At 41.3% G+C, this 22,654-nt stretch overlaps 1 protein-coding gene across 1 annotated transcript in view; it reads left to right on the top strand.

The window, feature by feature from the left end:
• exoc3 (exocyst complex component 3) overlaps nucleotides 1–22,442 on the top strand; it is a 33,792-nt gene extending 11,350 nt beyond the window's left edge. Inside the window, exons 4-16 of the mRNA XM_080033465.1 lie at nucleotides 948–1,120; nucleotides 4,876–5,088; nucleotides 5,939–6,117; nucleotides 8,258–8,374; nucleotides 11,473–11,590; nucleotides 13,815–13,940; nucleotides 14,229–14,329; nucleotides 14,433–14,543; nucleotides 15,805–15,946; nucleotides 17,934–18,056; nucleotides 18,528–18,689; nucleotides 19,358–19,479; nucleotides 20,418–22,442. Of these exons, the coding sequence (XP_079889591.1) occupies nucleotides 948–1,120; nucleotides 4,876–5,088; nucleotides 5,939–6,117; nucleotides 8,258–8,374; nucleotides 11,473–11,590; nucleotides 13,815–13,940; nucleotides 14,229–14,329; nucleotides 14,433–14,543; nucleotides 15,805–15,946; nucleotides 17,934–18,056; nucleotides 18,528–18,689; nucleotides 19,358–19,479; nucleotides 20,418–20,622 (1,892 nt within the window). The 3' untranslated portion in view covers nucleotides 20,623–22,442. The remainder of the gene's footprint in view (nucleotides 1–947; nucleotides 1,121–4,875; nucleotides 5,089–5,938; nucleotides 6,118–8,257; nucleotides 8,375–11,472; nucleotides 11,591–13,814; nucleotides 13,941–14,228; nucleotides 14,330–14,432; nucleotides 14,544–15,804; nucleotides 15,947–17,933; nucleotides 18,057–18,527; nucleotides 18,690–19,357; nucleotides 19,480–20,417) is intronic.
• The last annotated feature ends 212 nt before the right edge of the window (nucleotides 22,443–22,654 follow it).

Raw genomic sequence — 22,654 nt, 5'->3', positions numbered from 1 at the left:
GACAGACACAACGCCTATTAGCACACAGTGGACTGGGGGAGACAGACAGACACAACGCCTATTAGCACACAGTGGACTGGAGGAGACAGACAGACAGACAGACAGACAGACACAACGCCTATTAGCACACAGTGGACTGGAGGAGATCCTGAAATCCTCCTTTGAACTAAATCCAGAAATAGATTTTGAATGGAGAATGGATTTTGAATCAAATCGTGACCCCAAGTATTAGGAATGGAATGGAATCGTGGAATTCCAAAATATTGACGTCCCTAGTCTCAGGACAAGTTGTTGTCTTTTAACTATGCCATGCTGTGTGCTTGTCTGTGCAGTGGTCTTTTAACTATGCCATGCTGTGTGCTTGTCTGTGCAGTGGTCTTTTAACTATGCCATGCTGTGTGCTTGTCTGTGCAGTGGTCTTTTAACTATGCCATGCTGTGTGCTTGTCTGTGCAGTGGTCTTTTAACTATGCCATGCTGTGTGCTTGTCTGTGCAGTGGTCTTTTAACTATGCCATGCTGTGTGCTTGTCTGTGCAGTGGTCTTTTAACTATGCCATGCTGTGTGCTTGTCTGTGCAGTGGTCTTTTAACTATGCCATGCTGTGTGCTTGTCTGTGCAGTGGTCTTTTAACTATGCCATGCTGTGTGCTTGTCTGTGCAGTGGTCTTTTAACTATGCCATGCTGTGTGCTTGTCTGTGCAGTGGTCTTTTAACTATGCCATGCTGTGTGCTTGTCTGTGCAGTGGTCTTTTAACTATGCCATGCTGTGTGCTTGTCTGTGCAGTGGTCTTTTAACTATGCCATGCTGTGTGCTTGTCTGTGCAGTGGTCTTTTAACTATGCCATGCTGTGTGCTTGTCTGTGCAGTGGTCTTTTAACTGTGCCATGCTGTGTGCTTGTCTGTGCAGTGGTCTTTTAACTATGCCATGCTGTGTGCTTGTCTGTGCAGTGCCAGAGATCGTGGCGGGCACCCAGCAGCTGATAGAGCAGGCCGAGCTGCTGCAGGCCCACAGGAAGCTGATGGAGCTGGAGTGTTCACGGGATGACCTCATGTATGAGCAGTACCGCATGGACTGCAAGAACAACCAAGACATGAACCTCATCTCCATCTACTTTGAAGATGTGAGTTCAAGTGTGTGTGTGTGTCAGGGATGGAAATTAACTTTTTTGCCTACCAGCCACTGTGGCAGGTAGATTTAAAAATCTACCAGCCACTCATCTTTTTTACCAGCCACTTTTTATACGCAATATCTTTTTTAATATATGCGTTAATGTTAAACAATACAATAGTAAGAATAGCTAATGAAAGTGTTTTTCATACAAATGTTTTCCATCAGAAGTCATTTGTACTGTTAGTAGGTGCTACCAAGGAACTGAGTTGCAAATTAAATGGTACACTCTTACTATATATGATACACAATACACGCCATCTTTATTTCAAAACATTGTATAATTGAACTCCATATATACTCTGGGTTCAATGCAACTTTTTTTCCCAACTGGCCCGCTTGGCCAATAGATCCGAGTTTTACTGGCCCCTTGTATATTTTCACTGGCCCTGCAGACACCTTTTTTTCATCATTTAGTCAATAATTATAATACAGTATTGAAGTTACCTTTAGATTTCTTTTTTCTTTTTAGTTAATGATATGAAATGTTGATATTGTTTATCACTTTCTCCATATGCATTAGGGATGTGAATGTGTCGACACATTGACCGGTTTTCCACTTGCGCTCAAGTCGAATTTAAAAATAGAAATCTGAAAATCAGGGAGTTATGCCGTTTTATTAATGGGAGATGTCACCGTGTCACGTCTGGTCGTGAGCGCGCTGCAGGAGCGTCACTTCTGCAAGGTGCGTGCATGAAGTAATCAGCTACACATAAGAGTCCGGTGTGGGACCATTTTTTCACTGTTGATAAAAAACAGTGCAGTGCAAAAGATGCAGCATAATGTTAAACGCTCGTCTGAGACTATGACGTTAAATCATCTAGAAACACACGATGCCTTCGTCCGAGCAAAGCAGCGTTTCACCGTGAGATCATTAGTGAGTGCGCGAGCCACCGCACGGGGAAGAACTCTGTGGTTTGAGGCTCAAATAATAACCGGGGATATTCTCCCCGTTAGCGATACCGATGGGAAAGGCTTCCCTGTTTGTATGCGATCTGATTGTATGTCTCGAGCCTTAAATACAAAGCCATGTCGGCAAACTGACTGCGCGACTCAAGGGACTGTATGTGAGCCGAATCCCTCCGTTAGTTTCTGTTTCAGCCGACACAATTAAAATCACCTCTAAGCACGGACATGTATTACCATTAGGGCTTTGATGCAAATACTGTAACAACGGCGGCAGCTCTGCTGCTTAAAGGAAAAGCGCAGTTTTCACTTTATTTTCAGCACCTCAACCTCTGCTGTGGGAAGAAAAAAAGGGGGCAAAGTAAGTCGATTGATTTGTCGACTTATGCCTCCACACATTAACTCGCAGATAGTATTTCCTAGCGGAGCGGATCGCGCCGTAGTTCAGTTCGACTAGAAAGGCAAAAAGAAACTGTTGAACTGTGTAGCGCCCTGTCATCATGTTCATGACGAATGTATTAAATATGCAAATTAGATCGGACCTGACTGGAAAGTATTACCCGACACAGTGGCGGGTGAAGTGACACAATTTACACGCCAGCACGCAAATCTACCCGCATTTGGCGTGTGGCGGGTGTTAATTTCCATCCCTGGTGTGTGTGTGTGTGTGTCGGTGTGTGTCTGCGCGCGACGTGCTTGTGTTGTTACTCAGATAGCTAAGTATTTCAGTATAGTATACATTCCTAAAAAAAAAAATTCTGTAGAAACTTAAATCACTTAGCCTGGAAATCCAGACCCTGATATCTTGAACGATAGAGGGTCTGGCCACGATCAATAGTAATTTCCAACTCAAGGGGCGGCTCCTACTCGTGCATTTCAAATGCCACTGCACGCAATTGGATAGCACTACAACCAATCAGAGCGATGCACAAGGTGACGTATTAAGCCCAGTTTGTTTAGAGAACAGCGGTTTAGCTGTTAAATTAAACGTTTGGCGTGGTCGATCGGCAAAACAGAACATTCCACTTACTTGCTAATGAAAGATTTGAGTGCCGTCTTCCAAATCGTAAAACGTCGAGGCCAAAGCCATCTCAAACTCTGAACAACATATCCACAGCCATCTTTGATGTTTACTATCACGCAGTGTTTCCCACTAATGTATCATTCCGTGGCGGGCCGCCACACTTTCATTTTGCCCCGCCACACTTTCATTTATTTATTTTTTTTGATATATGTATATTTTACTATTTAAAAATATACATGTAAACATTTCATTTGCAATGTGCGAGTTTCACTTGGAAACAATAGCATTTCCGCATAAAAATCTTTAACGTGTGATTCGCGCTGTGATCTCAAGAAACAATATTTCCTTCAATCATGGACGTATTATCAAAGCGCCGCTTGAGGGATCGAGGCTTCAATCTCCCCGAGTCAATCAGCCCCTCCCCCTGCGGTGTCAACACGCGCTGTGACTGTATTGCCTTTGAACACTCTAATTTTTTCAAAGTAAACGCTTCGGACCCCGCGGGACACTCAGTTAAGAGCATCGAGGGGGCGCCGAGAGGCAGGGGCTGGGACAGACGGTAGCTCGCCTCGCGGCGGACCGTCAGCTCGATCCCGAGATCCAACTACGAGCTTTTTAACTGCAGCAACTTTAAGATACGCTATTGGAGCTGGAATTACCGCGGCTGCTGGCACCAGACTTGCCCTCCAATGGATCCTCGTTAAAGGATTTAACGTGTACTCATTCCAATTACAGGGCCTCGAAAGAGTCCTGTATTGTTATTTTTCGTCACTACCTCCCCGAGTCGGGAGTGGGTAATTTGCGCGCCTGCTGCCTTTCCAGCAGAGCACCCTCTGCTGGAAATAATATTGTGAGCTATCCTTCGTGATTGTAGTCACAGTTATTTGAGTACTAGTAATTCAACAATCTAATAAAACAAAAGGGCGCTTGTGTTCACTCTTTTGAACCTCAGGTAACCACCACCTTTGCTTCATTTTTTTGATGGCTCAAATGTGTATCATAGAAAATTATTTATTCATTAACCATTGATAAGTGTGTTAAACTCCATCTTAATCACCATTTATATAGGAATAGTGTTCCTCAAAGTACACCAGATTGATGCATTTAACATTTAAAAGGTACAACATTTTCTTCCGGGGGAGCATACCAGCCCCCCCCCCAACACTTTCAAAAAATTCTGTGGGAAACACTGTATCACGGCTTCGACGGCACATGCACGTCACTGTCGTCATCCAGTTACGTCCGCCCCAGAGCACCATACATAGGGCTCTGTCCCGCCCATATCAGATAGAACGATTTGATTGGTAGCTTAGGATTTCATGACATATTTAATGAGCTTCAATGGAGAGTGCCCAGACCAAAAGGCGCAGCAAATTTATTTTGCCAGCGCCTAGTGGCAGGTCTGGAAATGCCAGGCTATAAATCACGGCTTCTCTGGTGGAAAATACAATTATATTCTAGCCAAAGCATTTTTAGTTATTATGTAATCACTTTAAAGATGCTCCGAGGAACTTTCAGTGTGTGTTAATTCTAGCTCCCCCTTTTGACAAAAGCGGTAGTGTTTTTACCACGCCAGCTGTTGTTGCTGGGTGAGCGTGCCCATGACAAAGGCATTAAGAAAAACTATATACAAATAGCATTTTTTGCACTCATGGTCTTGTTTGCTGTTACTTGTGATCACCAGAGAAAAAATACAGTACAGTTTCAGAAATATTTTAAAGTTCCTGGAAGGACCTTTTAGGCAATAGGTTTTTCAATGTCTTTGTGCTGGGGTCCAGGTCCAGGGCTTGTCAGACGAGCTGGCCAAACAGCTGTGGATGGTGCTGCAGCGCTCCATGCTCACAGTGAGGCGCGACCCCACCATGCTGGTGTCAGTGGTGCGCATCATCGAGAGAGAGGAGAAGATGGACCGGCGTATGGTGGACCGCAAGAAGCAGACAGGCTTCATCCCACCTGGGAGACCCAAACGCTGGAAGGACAAGATGTTTGAGGTGAGACCAGTGCTGAAGGATCAGACTATTGCTCTCTGTATATGACATCAAGAGCTTTACTTGGACAATTAGAAGAAGTTTTATTATCGCAGGGCGCAGGTGGAGTAGTGGTTAGAGTCCCCCCTCCCATAGAGGTTCAGTCCTCTTCACAGCAGACCCGGGTTAGAATCCAGCCCGGGTCGTTCTCTGCACGTTATTCCCCAGTTCATCTCTGTCTCTCCAAACCGTTTAATAAATAGAAAAATAAAATTGCATAAAATACCAAACATTGATCTTAAAGAAAAGAGTTGATTCTATTATCTCTTTAAACTGTTCCACTGGTTCCACTATCTAGCTCCTAGTTGTTTTGCCGTCCCATTCTTCTTTATCTTCTCATTGTACTTGATCCTCCTCTTCTTCTATCTTTTCTTTAGCCCTGCTTTTTGGTTGGACTCAGATGTCTTCCTTTTATTCTCCCTCCTTCTAATTTAATGTAGCTCCTTTTCTAATGTTTCTCTTGTCCCACTTCTCACTCCACCCAGATGGCCAGTTAGGTTTGTTTGTATTTTAGTCTTGTGGCATGTGTCCCTGCTTGTAAAAACTAGTCCAGACTGATCTATAGCCAAAGACAGATGAGCTTCACCATGGCTGTGTCTGTGAAATATGTTCTACATTTCATTTAACTTGTCAACCCTTCAATGCTGAATTGTAATTCCATTTTGTGTAAGTATGGAACATGAAAGAATACATTGATAGATTTGCTGTGGAATAGATGTTGTATTAAAGTTTTAGTCGTCTTTATCTGTAGAGGAGCTTTTCTAGCCAAGTGTACAGACTCTGCCCTCCAAGTCTTGATGTGTTTGTGTTCCAGGTATTGGAGGGTACAGTCAGCACCCGCATCGAGGGCACCCAGTCTGTGACCAGAGAGGCTGATAAGATGTGGCTGGTTCGTCTTCTAGAAATAACCAGGAAGTATGTTCTGGATGACCTCATCATTGTCAAGAACCTCATGGTGCAGTGCTTCCCCCCACACTACAACACCTTCAACAGGTAACGCATCAAAAATCAATCACTCTGTTTTTATGAACATGTCCGTAACACAAAAAAAAAGTCACCAACTGGATTTAACAAAGCAAAAACTCTAGTGATTATTATGTTTCAGTTGGCAACAAGTTGTTTAACCCTAACTGATACAGTGTATAGCTTCTTATTTCTTAACCCATTGATGACTATGGCAATCTAGGATGCATGTCCTTAATGCCTGAGGGTTTTCTGAAAAAATAGTACGAATTGTCAAGTCTACCAAAACCTTAATATATAAGCCTGTGTAGCACATAGAAACATGAAATAAAATACATTTAAAAGTTAAGGTTAACAGGTTTTATTTGAACATGCTCCCTTAGTGCTTACAAACCAACACATTTTTCTAAAAATCGTCAAAATTAGATGGGGGAGAAAAAAAATAAAAAATAATATAAAATATTTAAAAATAATGTGCTAAATGAGGTTATAATCCTGTTTCCTTTTAGCATGGATAGTAGTGACTGAGTGTGCAGTGGAGGGATAAAGATAGACAGATATAGGAAGGAGGAGATAGCTTTATTTTATTATTTAGTTCAGTTATCACTAGCACCATAAATCCAACTTTCCAGTACAACTGGAACGCAGACTGACTCCGGCTGTTGGGAGCCGATCAGCTGGTCCAAACAGCTGTATACCACAGAGATGAAAATGAAACTGAAACTTAACTATTGCCTGGCTGGGCTGAATTTGAGTTGGAGCAGCAAAATATAGCCTAAATTCATATACAGTATATTGTTAATAAATAGATGCAATGAGTTGAGTGATTTTCGTCAGTAGCCTATAATAGACCTAGATTCTGCGCTCCGAACGCCACTAACTGTTCTGTAATACACTATCGCGGACACAGCCGGCGTATTTTTTAAATAATTTATTTCTATTTTTTTTTATTGACGTGATTTTCGGCAAACCACACAACTTTTGGGTGGTCACCTGCTCTTAAAAAATGAACAAAACCCACCTCATGTGTATTTGAACCAATGACGGTGCATTCTATGCTGCACACGCCATGAAAAGTAACAATGCTGCGCTACGCAGCATCAGGAAGGAGATACAATGTGGCGTCACGCAGCAGCCGTCATCAATGGGTTAAACAACCATGTCAGAAGACATATGCTGTGGTTTAGGAAAAGATGTAACTCTGTATCAGAGCGGGGAAATGATTGGCCTGTATAAGACAAAGAAAACTACTGAGGAGAAGATGAAACTAAAATCATGTTAAGAACTGTCCAACGCATTATTAAAACCTGGATAGATAGTGGTGAACCATCTCTGAGGAAGAAATGTGGTCGGAAAAAATCTTTTATGATCATAATGGGAGATCACTTAAAATAAATACAATTATTTGGTGAAATCAAAATGTAAAATATTGACAGTAGAACTCCCGGCTATGTTTGATAGTGAAAGTAAGAGCATGTCCACATGCACAATGCAAAGAGAACATAAGGGATATGGACTATGCAGATGTGTAGCCTTAAGGAAACAACTCATCAGTGAGGCTTATCGGGATAAAATGCTTCAATGTGCCAGGGAACATACAGATTGGACTCTGGAGCAATGGAAAAAGGTTGTGTGGTCTGATGAGACCAGATTGACCCTGTTCCAGAGTGATGGGTGCATCAGGGTAAGAAGAGAGGTGGATGAAGTGATGCTCCCATCATGCCTAGTGCCTACTGTACAAGCCTGTGTGGCAGTGTACAGTAGGATCTGGGGTTGCTTCAGTTGGTCAGGTCTAGGTTCTAAGCAACCTATATGCCATAAAAAGCTTATCAAGATGTGTAAGGGCGAATAAGTGCCATAATCAAAGCTAAAGATGGGCCAACAAGATATTTGAGTCTGTGATTTTTTTTTACGGGCTGGGCAGTGTATTTTACCTGTCCACCTAACTGTCCTTTAAAATCCAAGCAGTTTGAAGGTTACATTTGCAAAGTTGAATGTTAGAAATAAAATGAGAATGAGAGCCACCTTCTTGTGGTTACTTCTGAAAAGTATCAGATAGTGGCTACAATGCATCAAACTGACCCATGCATGTTGTGAACTGTATTTCAGTTGTGCATGTATTCCACTCATTCACCACAGTAAGGTAACGTTGTTTACATGTGTGTTTCAGGTTTTTCGGTCTGTACCACAATGCTGTGTCCACTCGTGTCCAAGAACTGGCCTCTGAGGACTTGGAGGCCAATGAGATCGTCTCCCTGCTAACCTGGGTCCTCAACACTTATAAGAGGTACACACTCTGTCTGTGTACGTGCTGCTTATTGTGGGATATCACTTCACGACAGACTGGTTATCAGCACACAGGTCAAACTTATCAGGCTGAGTCAATGCTGTTAGTGGTCATTTGGGCTTCACCAGACAACAGAGCATTTCTAGTTTGTTTTTTGGGGAAACTGCAGCAGTCCAAATACATTTTCTGAATTTGGATCCAGATGAGCGATGGCGACCTGGGTTCAACGGGGCTTTAACCCCAGTATGTATTGATGGCTGCTGAAGACCCAAAAGCAGGTTAGACCAAGATAACAGCTCAGCTGTTCTCATAGAGTCTGCCCCCCCAAATGTTGTGAGTGAATCCAGAGTGCATAAAAAAGGAGGGGGGGGGGTGCTATTCTGTTTAAAGAATCTCTACAATGCAAAAAGATGTCTTATGGAAATTTTGATTCATTTGAGTATGTGACTCTCCAGTTAAATTCAGCCTCTAGAGCTATTTTCATCAATATCTACCGGCCACCACAATACAATACAAGCTTTTTTGATGAACTTACTGAACTGCTGTCTGTAATCTGTACTGAGTTTGACTGTGTATTAATCGTCGGAGATTTCAATATTCATACTGACAAACCAGAGGACAGATGTGCGAAAGAACTGTGCTGTGTCCTTGACAACTTTGGACTAAATCAGCATGTTGACAAACCAACTCATAACAAAGGGCACACGTAACAGTGGCAGATATGGGTCCCCTCTCAGACCATTCCTGTTTATTTTTTGAGAGTAAAATGTCTGTGCACACAATTGATCAATCAAAAGTAATAGACAACTTTAACGGCAAACTTACAAGTGTTATAGATGCTATTGCGCCCACTAAGATGAAGGTTGTCTCTGGTAAGAAAAGATCTCCTTGGAGAAATGCCCCGCAGGTCACAATAGAAAGAAGAGAGTGCCATAAAGCAGAACGCAGGTGGCAAAAAACAAATCTCCAGGTTCATTATGACATCTTCAAAGAGAAACTGTGCACGTTTAACTCAGAACTGAGAAATGCAAGGCAGTCTTTCTTTTCTGACATCATCACCAAAAACAACAATGCACGTGCCCTGTTTGCTACTGTCGACAGATTAACAAACCCTCCTGTGTCAGTAGCGTCTGAACATCTCTCCACAAGAGCCTGCAATGAATTTGCCTCCTTCTTTACTGAGAAAATTCACAAAATTAGACAAGCTGTCACTGCATCAATACCAAGTTCAACATATGTGTTCCCTCTTAAAATCAATTCAAATGCAATGACAGAATTTTATCTTATAAACCACAAAAACCTGGAGGACATTACACAACACCTGAACTCCTCATCCTGCTGCCTTGACATTCTGCCCACAGGCTTCTTTAAAACTGTTTTTAGCTGTATGGCCTCAGATGTTCTACAAATTGTCAACATGTCCCTTCAGACAGGTGTATTCCCACAGGCCCTGAAAACAGCAGTCATCAAGCCACTCCTAAAAAAGAACAATCTAGATACATCACTCATGAAAAATGATAGGCCCATATCATTGAAAAAGCTGTTTATCAACAACTAAATAACTACTTAGCAAAGAACAACTGCTTTGATTTTTTTCCAGAAGGAGACCGCTCTGGTTAAAGTCCTCAATGACATCCATTTAAACACAGACAGTGGCAAAAGTTCTGTCTTAGTTTTACTGGATCTCAGCGCTGCTTTTGACACAGTTGACCACAGCATATTACTAGATCGACTAGCAAACTGGGTTGGACTTTCTGGAACTGTACTAAGCTGGTTTGAATCCTACTTAAAGGATAGAGACTACTATGTGTCAATAGGCAATTTCACATCTGAGCGGACAAATATTGAATGCGGAGCTCAATATTGAATGAGGTTCCATTCTTGGGCCTCTTCTGTTTAACATCTACATGCTCCCACTAGCTCAGATTATGAATAAGAACAAATTATGCTACCATAATTATGCAGACGACACACAAATTTACATAACCATATCACCAGGAGACTACAGTCCGATACAGGCACTGAGTAAGTGCATTGAACAAATCAATGATTGGATGTGCCAAAATTTCCTTCAATTAAACAACGACAAAACTGAAGTAATTGTCTTTGGTGCCAAATGAACAATTAAAAGTCAGCGCACAGCTTACATCCGTTACGTTAGAAACCACACCCCAAGCCAGAAATCTCAAGAAACACATTAAATCAATTAATAAATCAGCCTACTACCACCTAAAAAACACATAAAGAATTAAAGGGCTTATGTCTCAGCAAGATTTAGAAAAACTTATCCATGCATTTATCTTTAGTAGACTTGACTACTGTAACAGTGTCCTTGCTGGCCTTCCAAAAAAATCTATCAGACAGCTTCAGCTAATTCAGAACGCTGCTGCTCGAGTCCTCACTAGGACCAAAAAAGTGGATCACATTACCCCAGTTCTGAGGTCTTTACACTGGCTTCCAGTCACTCAAATAATTTATTTCAAAATACTGATGTTGGTTTATAAAGCACTAAATGGTTTAGGGCCAAAATACATTACTGATATGCTGATACGTTATGAACCGTCCAGAGCCCTTAGGTCATCTGGGACAGGTCTACTTACAGTCCCTAGAGTTAGGACTAAACGAGGAGAAGCAGCTTTTAGTTATTATGCACCAAAAATCTGGAATAAACTCCCAGAAGACTTGAGGTCTGCTGCAAGTCTCAGTTCTTTTAAATCGAGTCTGAAGACTTTTTTGTTTCAATTTTAACCTGCTATTTTTATTTTATTTGCTTCTTTTATTCGCTTTTAAATGTTTTCTAATGTGTTTTATGTATTCTAATCTTGCCCCTGTAAAGCACTTTGAGTGGCCTTGTGTCTGAATTGTGCTATATAAATAAACTTGCCTTGCCTTCAATAGGGTTTGACTGTGTGCCTCATTCCAGTCAATGCTAGCTCCAGCTTTATCGGTGGCACATAGTACACCCACCCAGCACAAACATGTCAAACTATTCTTTTAAGGAACAGATTGAGCTCATAGCATGATAACACTGTATTGATGAGACAGCTGTCTGTATGTGTGTGTTTGTGTGTGTGTGTGTGTGTGTTTGTGTGTTTCAGCACAGAGATGATGGGCCATCCAGAGCTGCTTTCAGAGTGTGACATCAACCAGCTGGAGGCTCTGCTTCCCCAGAACGTGGTGGACGATCTGCTCAACAAATACGTTAGGACCTTTACAGTGAGCAACACACACACACGCACACACACACACACACACATCACGGCACACATTAACAGGAACCCTAATCTATTTGACATTTGAAGCTACCTAAACATAACTAGGGCCCTATGAAATCCGTTTTATTTTTTCACAAATTCCGTTTTTTCCGTTTTAATCTCATGACTTCCGTTTTTTTACAATTAACACTCATTTCGTCATCAGAACGAGTGTCTAATTATTGCGAACAAATAATATTCTAACAATTTAATCAGATATAAGGCTAAATTTAAAATACATCACAACATTGCATTGTTTTTAGTGCTTAAAAAAAGCAAAAAAACAAATTTGTTGGGTATAGGCTATAACAGAAAATAAAGCCATTCATTTTGTGCTTCAAGTGAAACATTAAATATTCTTTTTACATAAATAATAAAGTCCTTATTAACTTTGCAAGAAGCTGGACTAGAGTGAATATTGGACAGGCTTTATAGGTCCATGGCTTTTACCTGTGGAACAGCGCTTCACCTAACAGCTGGCTGCAACACCAACCTACAGTCTATTGTGCGACGGAGAGTTAGTTAACATTAGCATCAGCGTTAGCCGACATCACGGCAACAGCTGAATAATGTAACACATTACACAAGTTACACTACATGAAAACAACGGGCTGTAGAGTTATAATTGCGTGTAGGAAACAGTATTGAGACTGGAATTTCGTACCACAGGGGCCGTTCCATAATACAACACTCCCTTTAGCAATGGCTGAATATAAGACCTCCCTGTGCTGTGTATCTGCGGGAGCGAGTGGCATTAATAACTTAAAAACAGTAAACGTTTAACATGATTACGTGCTTTTAGATGCTTTAATCATATGCCGAATTTATAAACAGACTATATTATTAACAATAAATTAAGTTAAGTACATGTCAGAGTTACGTACATGGATACATTCATAAGTAAACATTGAATAGACAGATTTGTGAAAGGGGTTTGGCGCTGTGTTACATTAGCGATCCTGCAGCCAGGCTCTACTTTTCACGGCAGTAGTTTGGTCTTTAGATGTCGCCAAACCAAAATCCTCCCTAGTTCTGCTTTAATTTCAACCGTGTTGTTTCCCTTTGCCTTGGAAATTGAATTTCACCAAAATAATGGCGAATTCCGTGACATTCCGTGTTAACAAGCAGATTCCGTTTTTATTGCCCGATTCCGTGATTCCGTCCGGGTTTTCGTTATCGCGGAAATCATAGGGCCCTACATAACTTGTGTTGCCACCATGAGGAATTTTTTGAGTAGTTACAACAACAATGTCCGCACATCTACAAGAGATGGCACATGGATTTTATACCTTCTAATGTACGTCCAGGTTTGTTCTTAGCAGTAGAACTGTTGTTGAACTGAAACATTTCTTGGGCTCTTCTTTGGATTTTTCTGAGCTCCTGCACTAATGTCAGGAGGAAACACCAGTTTGTAAACGCTGCCATACTGAGAAATACAGAGAGTTTTGTGGAGCTGATAATAGGCTTAATCAACTTTGTCAACTCGTTTGCCGATGGCCTGAATTTAACAGACATTGATTTATATGAAAAAGTTATGCACTCACTATAGCTTTAAATGATTTAGTATGTACACATGCACACTATGCCTGGCTTTATTTTATTTTATCTATCTATCTATCTATCTATCTATCTATCTATCTATCTATCTATCTATCTATCTATCTATCTATCTATCTATCTATCTATCTATCTATCTATCTATCTATCTATCTATCTATCTATCTATCTATCTATCTATCTATCTATCTATCTATCTAGCTATCTATCTAGCCATCTAGCCATCTATCCATCTAGCCATCTATCTATCCATCCATCCATCCATCTATCTGATGCATACTATAGATAGATAGATAGATAGATAGATAGATAGATAGATAGATAGATAGATAGATAGATAGATGGATAGATAGATAGATAGATAGATAGATGGATAGATAGATAGATAGATAGATAGATAGATAGATAGATAGATAGATAGATAGATAGATAGATAGATAGATAGATAGATTGATTTTTGTTTTCCTTTCCATGTGTCAACAGGGTTGTTAAGTTAAAGGTAAACATTCGTTAGAAAAATTCCATGTTGTCATAATGAATAAAATGTAACATGGTTAGAGTGGCATAGAGACAATGTTCCAAAGCATGTTTTAGTAAAGAGTGTACCCAGCCTGTGTGTTTGTCTTCAGTCTAATATAACAGGCTGGCTGAGGAAGGCGCTGGAGACAGACAAGAAAGACTGGCAGAAAGACACAGAGCCTGAGGCCGACCAGGACGGATTCTACCAGACCACACTACCTGCTATTGTCTTTCAGGTAACAGACACACACACACACACACACACATATGCACACACACACACACAGACAAACACACACACAGACAAACACACACACACACACACACACAAACACACACAAACACACACACACAAACACACACACACACACACACACACACACACACACACACACACACACACACACACACACACACACACACACACACAGGCCTTTGGTAAAGTAACCCCGAACGAATAAGGCCGAGCAGATATTGAGAAAGAGTTGACCGCTTTCCGCTCTTTCTTCTTCACTCTTCATCAGATGTTTGAGCAGAACCTACAAGTCGCTGCGCAGATCGACGGGGATTTCAAAGAGCAAGTTCTGAAGCTCTGTCTTAAACAGATGAACACTTTCCTTATTAGGTAATATTTTCATTTCTTTCTGATGTGATAAACATAAAGCTATCCCTTAGATGTATGAGATTGGTTTGAAGGTCAAAGGGACATATGTGTATGTTGTGTGCAGGTACAGAGAGGAGGCGGTGACCTACAAAGAGGAGCATCTGAGAGACAGACAGCAGCCTCAGTGTTATGTACAGTACATGATCGCCATCATCAACAACTGCCAGACATTCAAGTAAGATCACATTTCTCACATCATCAATGTTAATATATGTGAGGTTGGTTGGGCCAAGCAGCTTGATCATATATAATCAAGTGGTGAGTGCTGTCATTGTCACCAGTTCTAAATGTAGATCTCAGCCTCAGAAGAGACCAGCAAGAATATGTGTTTGTTTCTGAAGCATAAAGAAAAGTGAAAAGGGCACATTCAAAGCTACGTTTACATGTTGCTCTCCCTGCTACAAAACCAAACACTATGCCCCAATTCCAAACTGTTCCCTACACACTCCCAATCAGTGAGCGAGTGATTATAGATACAACACACTCTGGTGTCCCATCTAAATCTTTGGCGACCTGTGTTGATCCATGGCAAGGGTTGTCCAAATTTTTTTCACTGAGGGCCATCGTTTATTGATTTTTCCTAAACGGTTATGATTTACTAAACGGTTACACGTGTATTCAGCAGAGATTGTACATTCCCTGTTATCACTGAAGGCAGAGGGACTGGGCTCCGCTGTTTCCTGAGGCAGCCTCTTCTCTTGGTCGGGCCACAGGGTTCCATCAGGTTTCCTCTGCATGAAGCCTGCCGGCTGTATGGAGGCATCTGTCACTCAGCTCCACTCACAAAGTGCAATTGCAGCAGCGCCATTGACATGGAGTGGCCAAGTAAAAAAGATCCATCTTAGCTTTGCAGCATAAGCAGCCCTCAAAATACTTTTCAAACCCAGTTTAGACACCACACTGTCACTGCCGGTCGCTGCGAGAGCCTCAGTGGAAGCAGTGATGGTGCACTTTGGACTGTAGGGCCATATTCAAATGGATAGTGGACTGCAGTGGTCCCCATGTTTCTGTTGTTGTATTTGTAATCTTCATATGAATGTTCTGAAGGTCTTTTGAATTGCCATAGTTTCTGAAGCTGCGATACATTTCTCCCAATTGAAATGTTTTGGGCTGTTCCAGCCAATGTAGAATGTTTAGAATACTGCTTAAGTATAAGTGGTCTGGGCCTAAGTAGGGTTGGGCGAGATTGTCCATAGACAAAACAAGCTATTGCCACCTGGTGTGGTCACTGATGCCTGATCCCATCTGTATGTCCCACAGACATGCAACATGTCAGGAGTTAGCAAAGCAGAGGGTTCTTACCAAGCTTAAAAGGACTGCATTTATAAAGCACGTCTGTGTGTTACCTTGATTGGAAATTGGTTGATTTTGAATCATTTGACATTCAAGACTTTGGTTGTTCCATGTTTGAATGCATTGTCCCATGAACTCCACAGAGAATCCATCAACAGTCTGAAGAGAAAGTACTCCCAGTGGTCAGAGCCCACGGACAGTGATGCTGCCATAGAGAAGACTCTCATGGAGGTGGCAAAGGAGGGATGTCAGTTCCTACTGGACGAAGTCTTCCTAGACCTAGAAGTAAGAAGGCCTTTTATTGGACTTCCAGGGTATGCATTACATTGACTGATTCACCAGCTATGGAAGGATGTTTAACCCATTGATGACGGCTGCTGCGCGATGCCACATTGCCTCTCCTGCCTGATGCTGCATCGTGCAGCATTGTTACTTTATCTCATTTTCATGGCATGTGCAGCATAGAATGCACTGTCATTGGTTCAAATACACATGAGGTGGGTTTTGTTGATTTTTTAAGACCACGTGACCACCCAAAAGTTGTGTGGTTTGCCGAAAATCACATCAATCAAAAAAATAAAAAATAAAAAATAAAACAAAATAATTAAAAAAAATAAGCCGGCTGTGTCAGCGATAGTGTATTACAGAACAGTTAGTGGCGTTTGGTGCGCAGAATCAAGGTCCACTATAGGCTACTGACGAAAATCACACTAAATATTTTATACTATTTATTCTTTTTTTTCTCCCCCATCTAATTTTGACGATTTTTAGAAAAATGTGTTGGTGTGTAAGCGCTAAGGGAGCATGTTCAAATAAAACCTGTGAACCTTAACTTTTAAATGTATTTTATTTCATGTTTCTATGTGCTACACAGGCTTAGATATTAAGTAGGGCTGTCAGGCGATTAAAAAAATTAATCTAATTAATTACAGGCTCTGTGATTAATTAATCTAAATTAATCGCATACTTTAATGACACTTTTATACCTGTTTGTAAACAGCTGTATAGCCTGCTACAGTTTGTTTCTCTGTCTCTCTCTCTCTCTCTCGCGCGCGCTCGCTCTCCGTCTCTCGTAACTTCTGTCTCCTCCCCTCAGCCAGCTTTATACATGAACTAGCGCCGAATTTTCTCAAAAAAACAAGCAGACAAAATTACGACTTTCCATCTCCCACAACAGACAGCACTGCACTGCCACCATTTCGTAGCCTACTCATAGGCAAAAATATTGACACACACACACACACACACACGGGGCGGGGCAAACAAAATTGGAGGAAGATTGAGAGATATGGCCTACTACTGTTTTGAACCTAGCCTACATTGTTGCACCCACTAAATAAATAATGCACGGACACTGCGGAGAATTAAATAAGATGTCTTCCTACCTTCATGCATCCCATAAACCGTCCATAGAGCCCTCGAGTCGGCCCCTTTCCCTTGCTTCTCTCTTTACCTTTCTCCCTTTAACCCACGCGCCCGGCGAGCTACAGGTGCAGCTCCGCACCACTTTTGCACCGGGTCAAAAAGCATTATAGAAGTGCGATTAATCTGCGTTAATTTTTTTAATCGCGTTAATTTTTCTGTGATTAATTAATCGAAATTAACGCGTTAATTTGACAGCCCTAATATTAAGGTTTTGGTAGACTTGACAATTCGTACTATTTTTTCAGAAAAGCCACAGGCATTAAGGACATGCATCCTAGATTGCCATAGTCATCAGTGGGTTAAGGATTCTCTTTCTATCTTCCAAAAATGTTCTTCTCACTTAGTTATCTAGTTCCACATGTGTGTGATCTGGTCTGCTGGGTCATCACCCTACAACTTTAAAGATGAATTGAATTATGTTTGAGTTGCACAATGCAATCAAACATTGCATTCTAAGAATGTAACAGTTCTATTCCTTTACAAAAGAGTGGTTTAGTATGACAGGATAATTCACTGGTACTTGCTATGATCAAATTTAGTGATTGATAAGGTGTGAGAGGAAATATTTTGGCGTGTACACAAAATAATAAACAAATAAATCCAAATATATGTCATCCTTTTTTACATATTTGCTGCAAAAATAAATAAATAAATAATGATAATAATAATAATAATAATAATAATAATAATAATAATAATAATAATAATAATAATAAAACAACAACACATCATCTTCAAATGACACCAAGTTCTCTGCTCACTGTGTCAATGGGCTTAAGATGGATCAAGTGTCTCTTGCTTTTCAATTTCCTTGACAGTCAATTAAATGTTCCGTTTCATTTGACAGCATCACTTGAATGAGCTGCTGACCAGGAAGTGGCTGGCGGGCTCTCATGCTGTGGACACCATCTGTGTGACAGTGGAGGACTACTTCAATGACTTCAACAAGATCAAGAAACCCTTCAATCAGGTAGGGTGGGAGGAGCACAACACTGGGCTCACAGTAGGGGCGGCAGTGGCGCAGTGGGTAGGGATGTCGCCTCTGGAGTGCAGGGTCGGAGGTTGGATCCCCCGCCTACCCGCCACATGTTGAAGTGTCCCTAGACAAGACACTGAACCCCAAATTGCTCCCGATGGTTCAGAGTACGCCTTGCACGGCAGCTACTGCCATCGGTGTATGACTGTGTGTATGAATGGGTGAATGTGGTAAGAATTGTAAAGCGCTTTGGGGCTGAGAAAATCGGTTAAAAAGCGCTATATAAGTGAAGTCCATTTACCATTTAGTAGTAGCTACCTCCACAGATACTTCATTATTTACCATAAAGCTTCAGGGAAATGTTTGCCATGAGGTAAGGCACAAGACACTGACTGGAGCCATCAGCAAGTGTGACTGTCCCCCATAGCTATGAGTGTTAACCAGTCTGGCTGTGTGTGTGTTCAGGAGATGACCAGCGAGGCCCTGCGCCGCGTGGTGGTAGAATACATTAAAGCAGTGATGCAGAAGAGGATGACCTTTAAGAACGCTGACGAGAGGAGAGAGGGGGCTGACAGGATGATCAAAGAGGCGGAGCAGTTCAAGTTCCTCTTCAGGAAGCTGGCTGCAGTGAGTTCACATACAATGCATCACTTATGAACTCAAGTTACTACCTGTTTACATCTGCATAGTAATCCTTTTTAATGTATTATCTTTTATTTTTGTATCTAAACTAGGGGTGTGAACGTTTTCAAAAATGTCTCAACGGTTACACAACGCACATTTTTCCGTGTACACCGTTAACCGTGACGTCATTGTCTCAAATAGTTTATTTGTGAAGTGAAATGAATGAAATGGAATCATTTTCAGAACTTTATAAAACATTTTTTTAAAAGTTTTCGTTTATTGATTATTCCCAAATGGTTCTGATTTACTAACCTGTTACACATGTACACGTGCACACCCCTACTCTAAAGTTGCACTGGTATGTTTTATATGTCTTAGATGGTTTTTTTATCCACTCTCATGATTCTCTTTATACATTGTCTAAAGCATTGTGAGAGAGGCTGACAACTCTACTACTTCAGTAATTGTTGTGCATTTGACAAATAAAAGAACTTTGAGCCTTACGTTTGGAACCAACAATTATCTACTGTCAAAAGCCTTTGTAGTACACAGCAGTTCTGATCCAGTGTGTAGACATAGTGTAACTTACCATGATAATGCCAGAAAAAGCCAGGCCTAACTGTGTGTGTGTGTGTGTGTTGTGTGTGTGTGTGTGTGTGTTGTGTGTGTAGGGTGAAGACACAGACCGGCTGTGTGGGGCCATCGCTGCCATTGCAGAGGTGTTCAAGCTGACTGATCCCACACTGCTGTTCCTGGAGGTCACCACTCTGGTGTCCAAATATCCTGACATCAGGTACAGACAGGCCCTCTGGCATCAGCACAACTCATGGACATTAACCAATACTTGTCTTGACATTGGGAGCATATTTCCATTCAAATGAATAACTAATATTGTATCATGTGTGACAGTACCGTGTCAACATCTGTAGCACAGTCGTGTTTACACCTCAAAGAAAATCCATTTTCTCTTTTGCCTAAATATATTTTGGTTTGGCAGTAAGTTGTTCTGCCTCTCCGAAGGCTGGAGGCATTATGTTTAGGGGTTTTCTGTCTGTCCATACTGTACATTTGTCTGTCCACCCGGGCCATTCTTGTGAGTGCAATAGTACCGGTACAAGAACACCTTGAGGAATTTTCTTTAAAGACCTACTTCACTGGTGGGAATATGAAGGTGTATAGAACTCTGAGATCCTATGTAGTATAAATGTGCAAACAGTTTAGGAATTGGTTCATCCTAGCCTGAGAAAAGGCAGAAAGAGTGTGTTATGGCTCTCACCCTACATTTTCCCATGTGTGACATCACACATGGTAAAATGTAGGGTTAGGATTAACAGGACAGCTGGGCCAAGGGAAGACTTCGGAAAGACTGGGGGAAGAAAAACCTCATTCATTATATTATAATAGCGATTTTATAATGGTAGAACGCTGGTTCCATATGGTTGAAGTATTCCTTTAAGCTGTGCAGACTTCAGAATTTGCATCACGGCCCTTATTTAAACAAAATCAAGACATCCAAAGTTCGGGCCCCATCCCTTACTCAAACATAAGTCAAACATCTACATAAGACTGAAGAGCAGGTCACTACAGAGTCTTAGTCAAATCCAGAAATGTCATGAATAAGTCCCAGCTCTTTTCCAAAGTGCTATATTGACCCTTTTACTATGTAGGTAAGTTTCTCCATGGCCAGGCGTCTGACCCTCTTGCTTTGCCCCTGTCCCTTGCTGTGCGTAGGGAGGAGCACATCCAGGCCTTGCTGGCAGTGCGTGGGGATGCCAGCAGGGAGATGCGCCAGATGATCATTGGGACTCTGAGTGAGAACAAAGTCTCTTACTCTGGCGTGACCCAGCCCATCTTCAAAGACATCACCGTGCCAACCATCACCATGACCACCATGACCACCATGACCTCCATGGCAACCGCAAAGCTGCTCAAATAAAGCTTGTCACCACGACAACATGGAGCACCTTCAGACACCATAAAGCCTGCTACATCTTCCGCGTGAAGAAAGAACAAAGTTCTCGGTGACAGAGCTGAGAGAAGAAAATGACGTCATTTTCTTCTCTCAGCTCTTGTTCAGCTGTTCTTGCAGCTTGTTCTCCACACATCGCCCCGGCCAAACTTTCTTCTCGCAGCTTGTCCGAGAACTATTATGTGATTGGTCAATCTGAAGTCAATGAGGAAAATCAGCTGGTGCTACTATGGTAACAGCGCGTGACGTGACGTATGTTGCGGGTGAGGAGTTCCCTCTTGAGTTCTCATGAAGTATGAAATGTCCAGACCAGAAAGAACTTACTTCTTGTTCTCACAGCTCTGTCAGCGAGAACTTTGTTCTTTCTTCTGGCGGAGTATGTAACAGCCTTAACAAAGGTCTTTTTCCAGGCACTTTTCTCACTTCTTTTTAATAGTTTAATACAGCTTTGTGTCTTTTACTGTTCCCACCCTTTACTTGCTCTTTTTATTTTCATCCCAATCACATGTCTACTTCAACTAAATAATAAAATGATAGTTGGTGAAATGGACTGTGGTATGACTAGTACTTGATGGGCCAAAGCATGGCAGCATTTGGAGCCCTGCTCTTTCTTTTCTGACTCTTTGTCATCATTCAGGTGTTTTTACACCACTACTGTACTCCATCAACAATGTCCCAATAAACACATGTATCCGTCAACACTATGAATTACTGAACAGATATGATCTGACATTAGCCTGGCACCGCCCACCTACCTACTTCTGCTCAATTTTCATTTCCCTTCAGTAGTCAGTTTGGGTCCGCGGTATATTCGCGGGCTTTCTCATGATATATTTTTGCATGACCAACCAGCGAACAGAGGGAGTGGCTGAGAACAATTATGTTGAGGTTGTGCGCCAGTTTCAGTTGTAGTCAGAAGCCGGCACATGACGTCACGAGCAAACGTTATGCGATTGGTTGGCAGATCCAGAGTGGCACTGGGCAGATCCAATAGTTTTAAACTTCAACAGACACCCGCCTTCAAGTGAGTTAACGTTTGTCAATTACAGCACTTCCAGACCTTCTATACAAATGAAATGAAGTACGATGGTCTGGTAGGACCAGGCTAATCTGACATAGAACACAAGATGAAACCATGTATCAAAGTAGCTGATAAATAATGTGTTTTTTTAAAGCAAAACATTACAAATATTTGTAAGTGAATTTTAAGGATTTTGAACTGATCATGAGTAATTGCCGTTGTCATATCATCATGATTTTAAAGATGTAATCCAATAATATGAAATGTGCAACTATGGAGACGGGATAATGGATATTTTAAATGGAATTCTGCTTTATCCTAGAATTACATATGAACTGTATTATACAGAAAAATCTACACTATTTTGTTCACTGCTGCTGTGATAATAAATCAGTGGACATATAAATATGTCCTGATTGCTGTCCAAGGTGCTGATACTGGGACAGCTGGGGACAGGAAAGCTGCCAATAAGAATTGTGAGTGGAATTAATAACAGACTGACAAAGAGAAGAATATCATCTGTAAGCAATGATAAAATAAGTTTATTCTTTTATTTTTTCTAATCATACACTGTGATAGACTTTTATTCAAAATTCAAGATATTTTGTAAAGTGCAGTAAACAAGCAGTTGCACTGTACGATGACATTTTTACTTTGTTCGCTCTCCAAAACACGCATGCTAACATAAAGGTATAAAATATATATACATGTATTAAAAACAAACTATGTGCATTAGAACTGGGTACAGTCTTCATTTGAGGAATAAAAAGCAGGCTACATGTTGCCAGTACCAACTAATGTTCATGAGTTTGCAGTCATTCTTTCATTGTTAGTGTTTCCTGAAAGAAGGGAAATGGAATGGGGCTGTATTGACCTTTGATAGCTTTTGTATTTTGAGGACGATAATGCTCATTTCTTTTGTCCATTGCCACACCTGGCTGTGTCCACTAGAGGGCAGTACTGCGCCTGTGAGCTGTA

The sequence above is a fragment of the Ammodytes marinus genome (genome assembly GCF_949987685.1).
Source record: "Ammodytes marinus genome assembly, chromosome: 9".
Classification (NCBI taxonomy): domain Eukaryota; kingdom Metazoa; phylum Chordata; class Actinopteri; order Uranoscopiformes; family Ammodytidae; genus Ammodytes; species Ammodytes marinus.
Note: the sequence above shows the minus strand (reverse complement) of the source record. Positions and strands in the feature narration are given on the sequence as shown.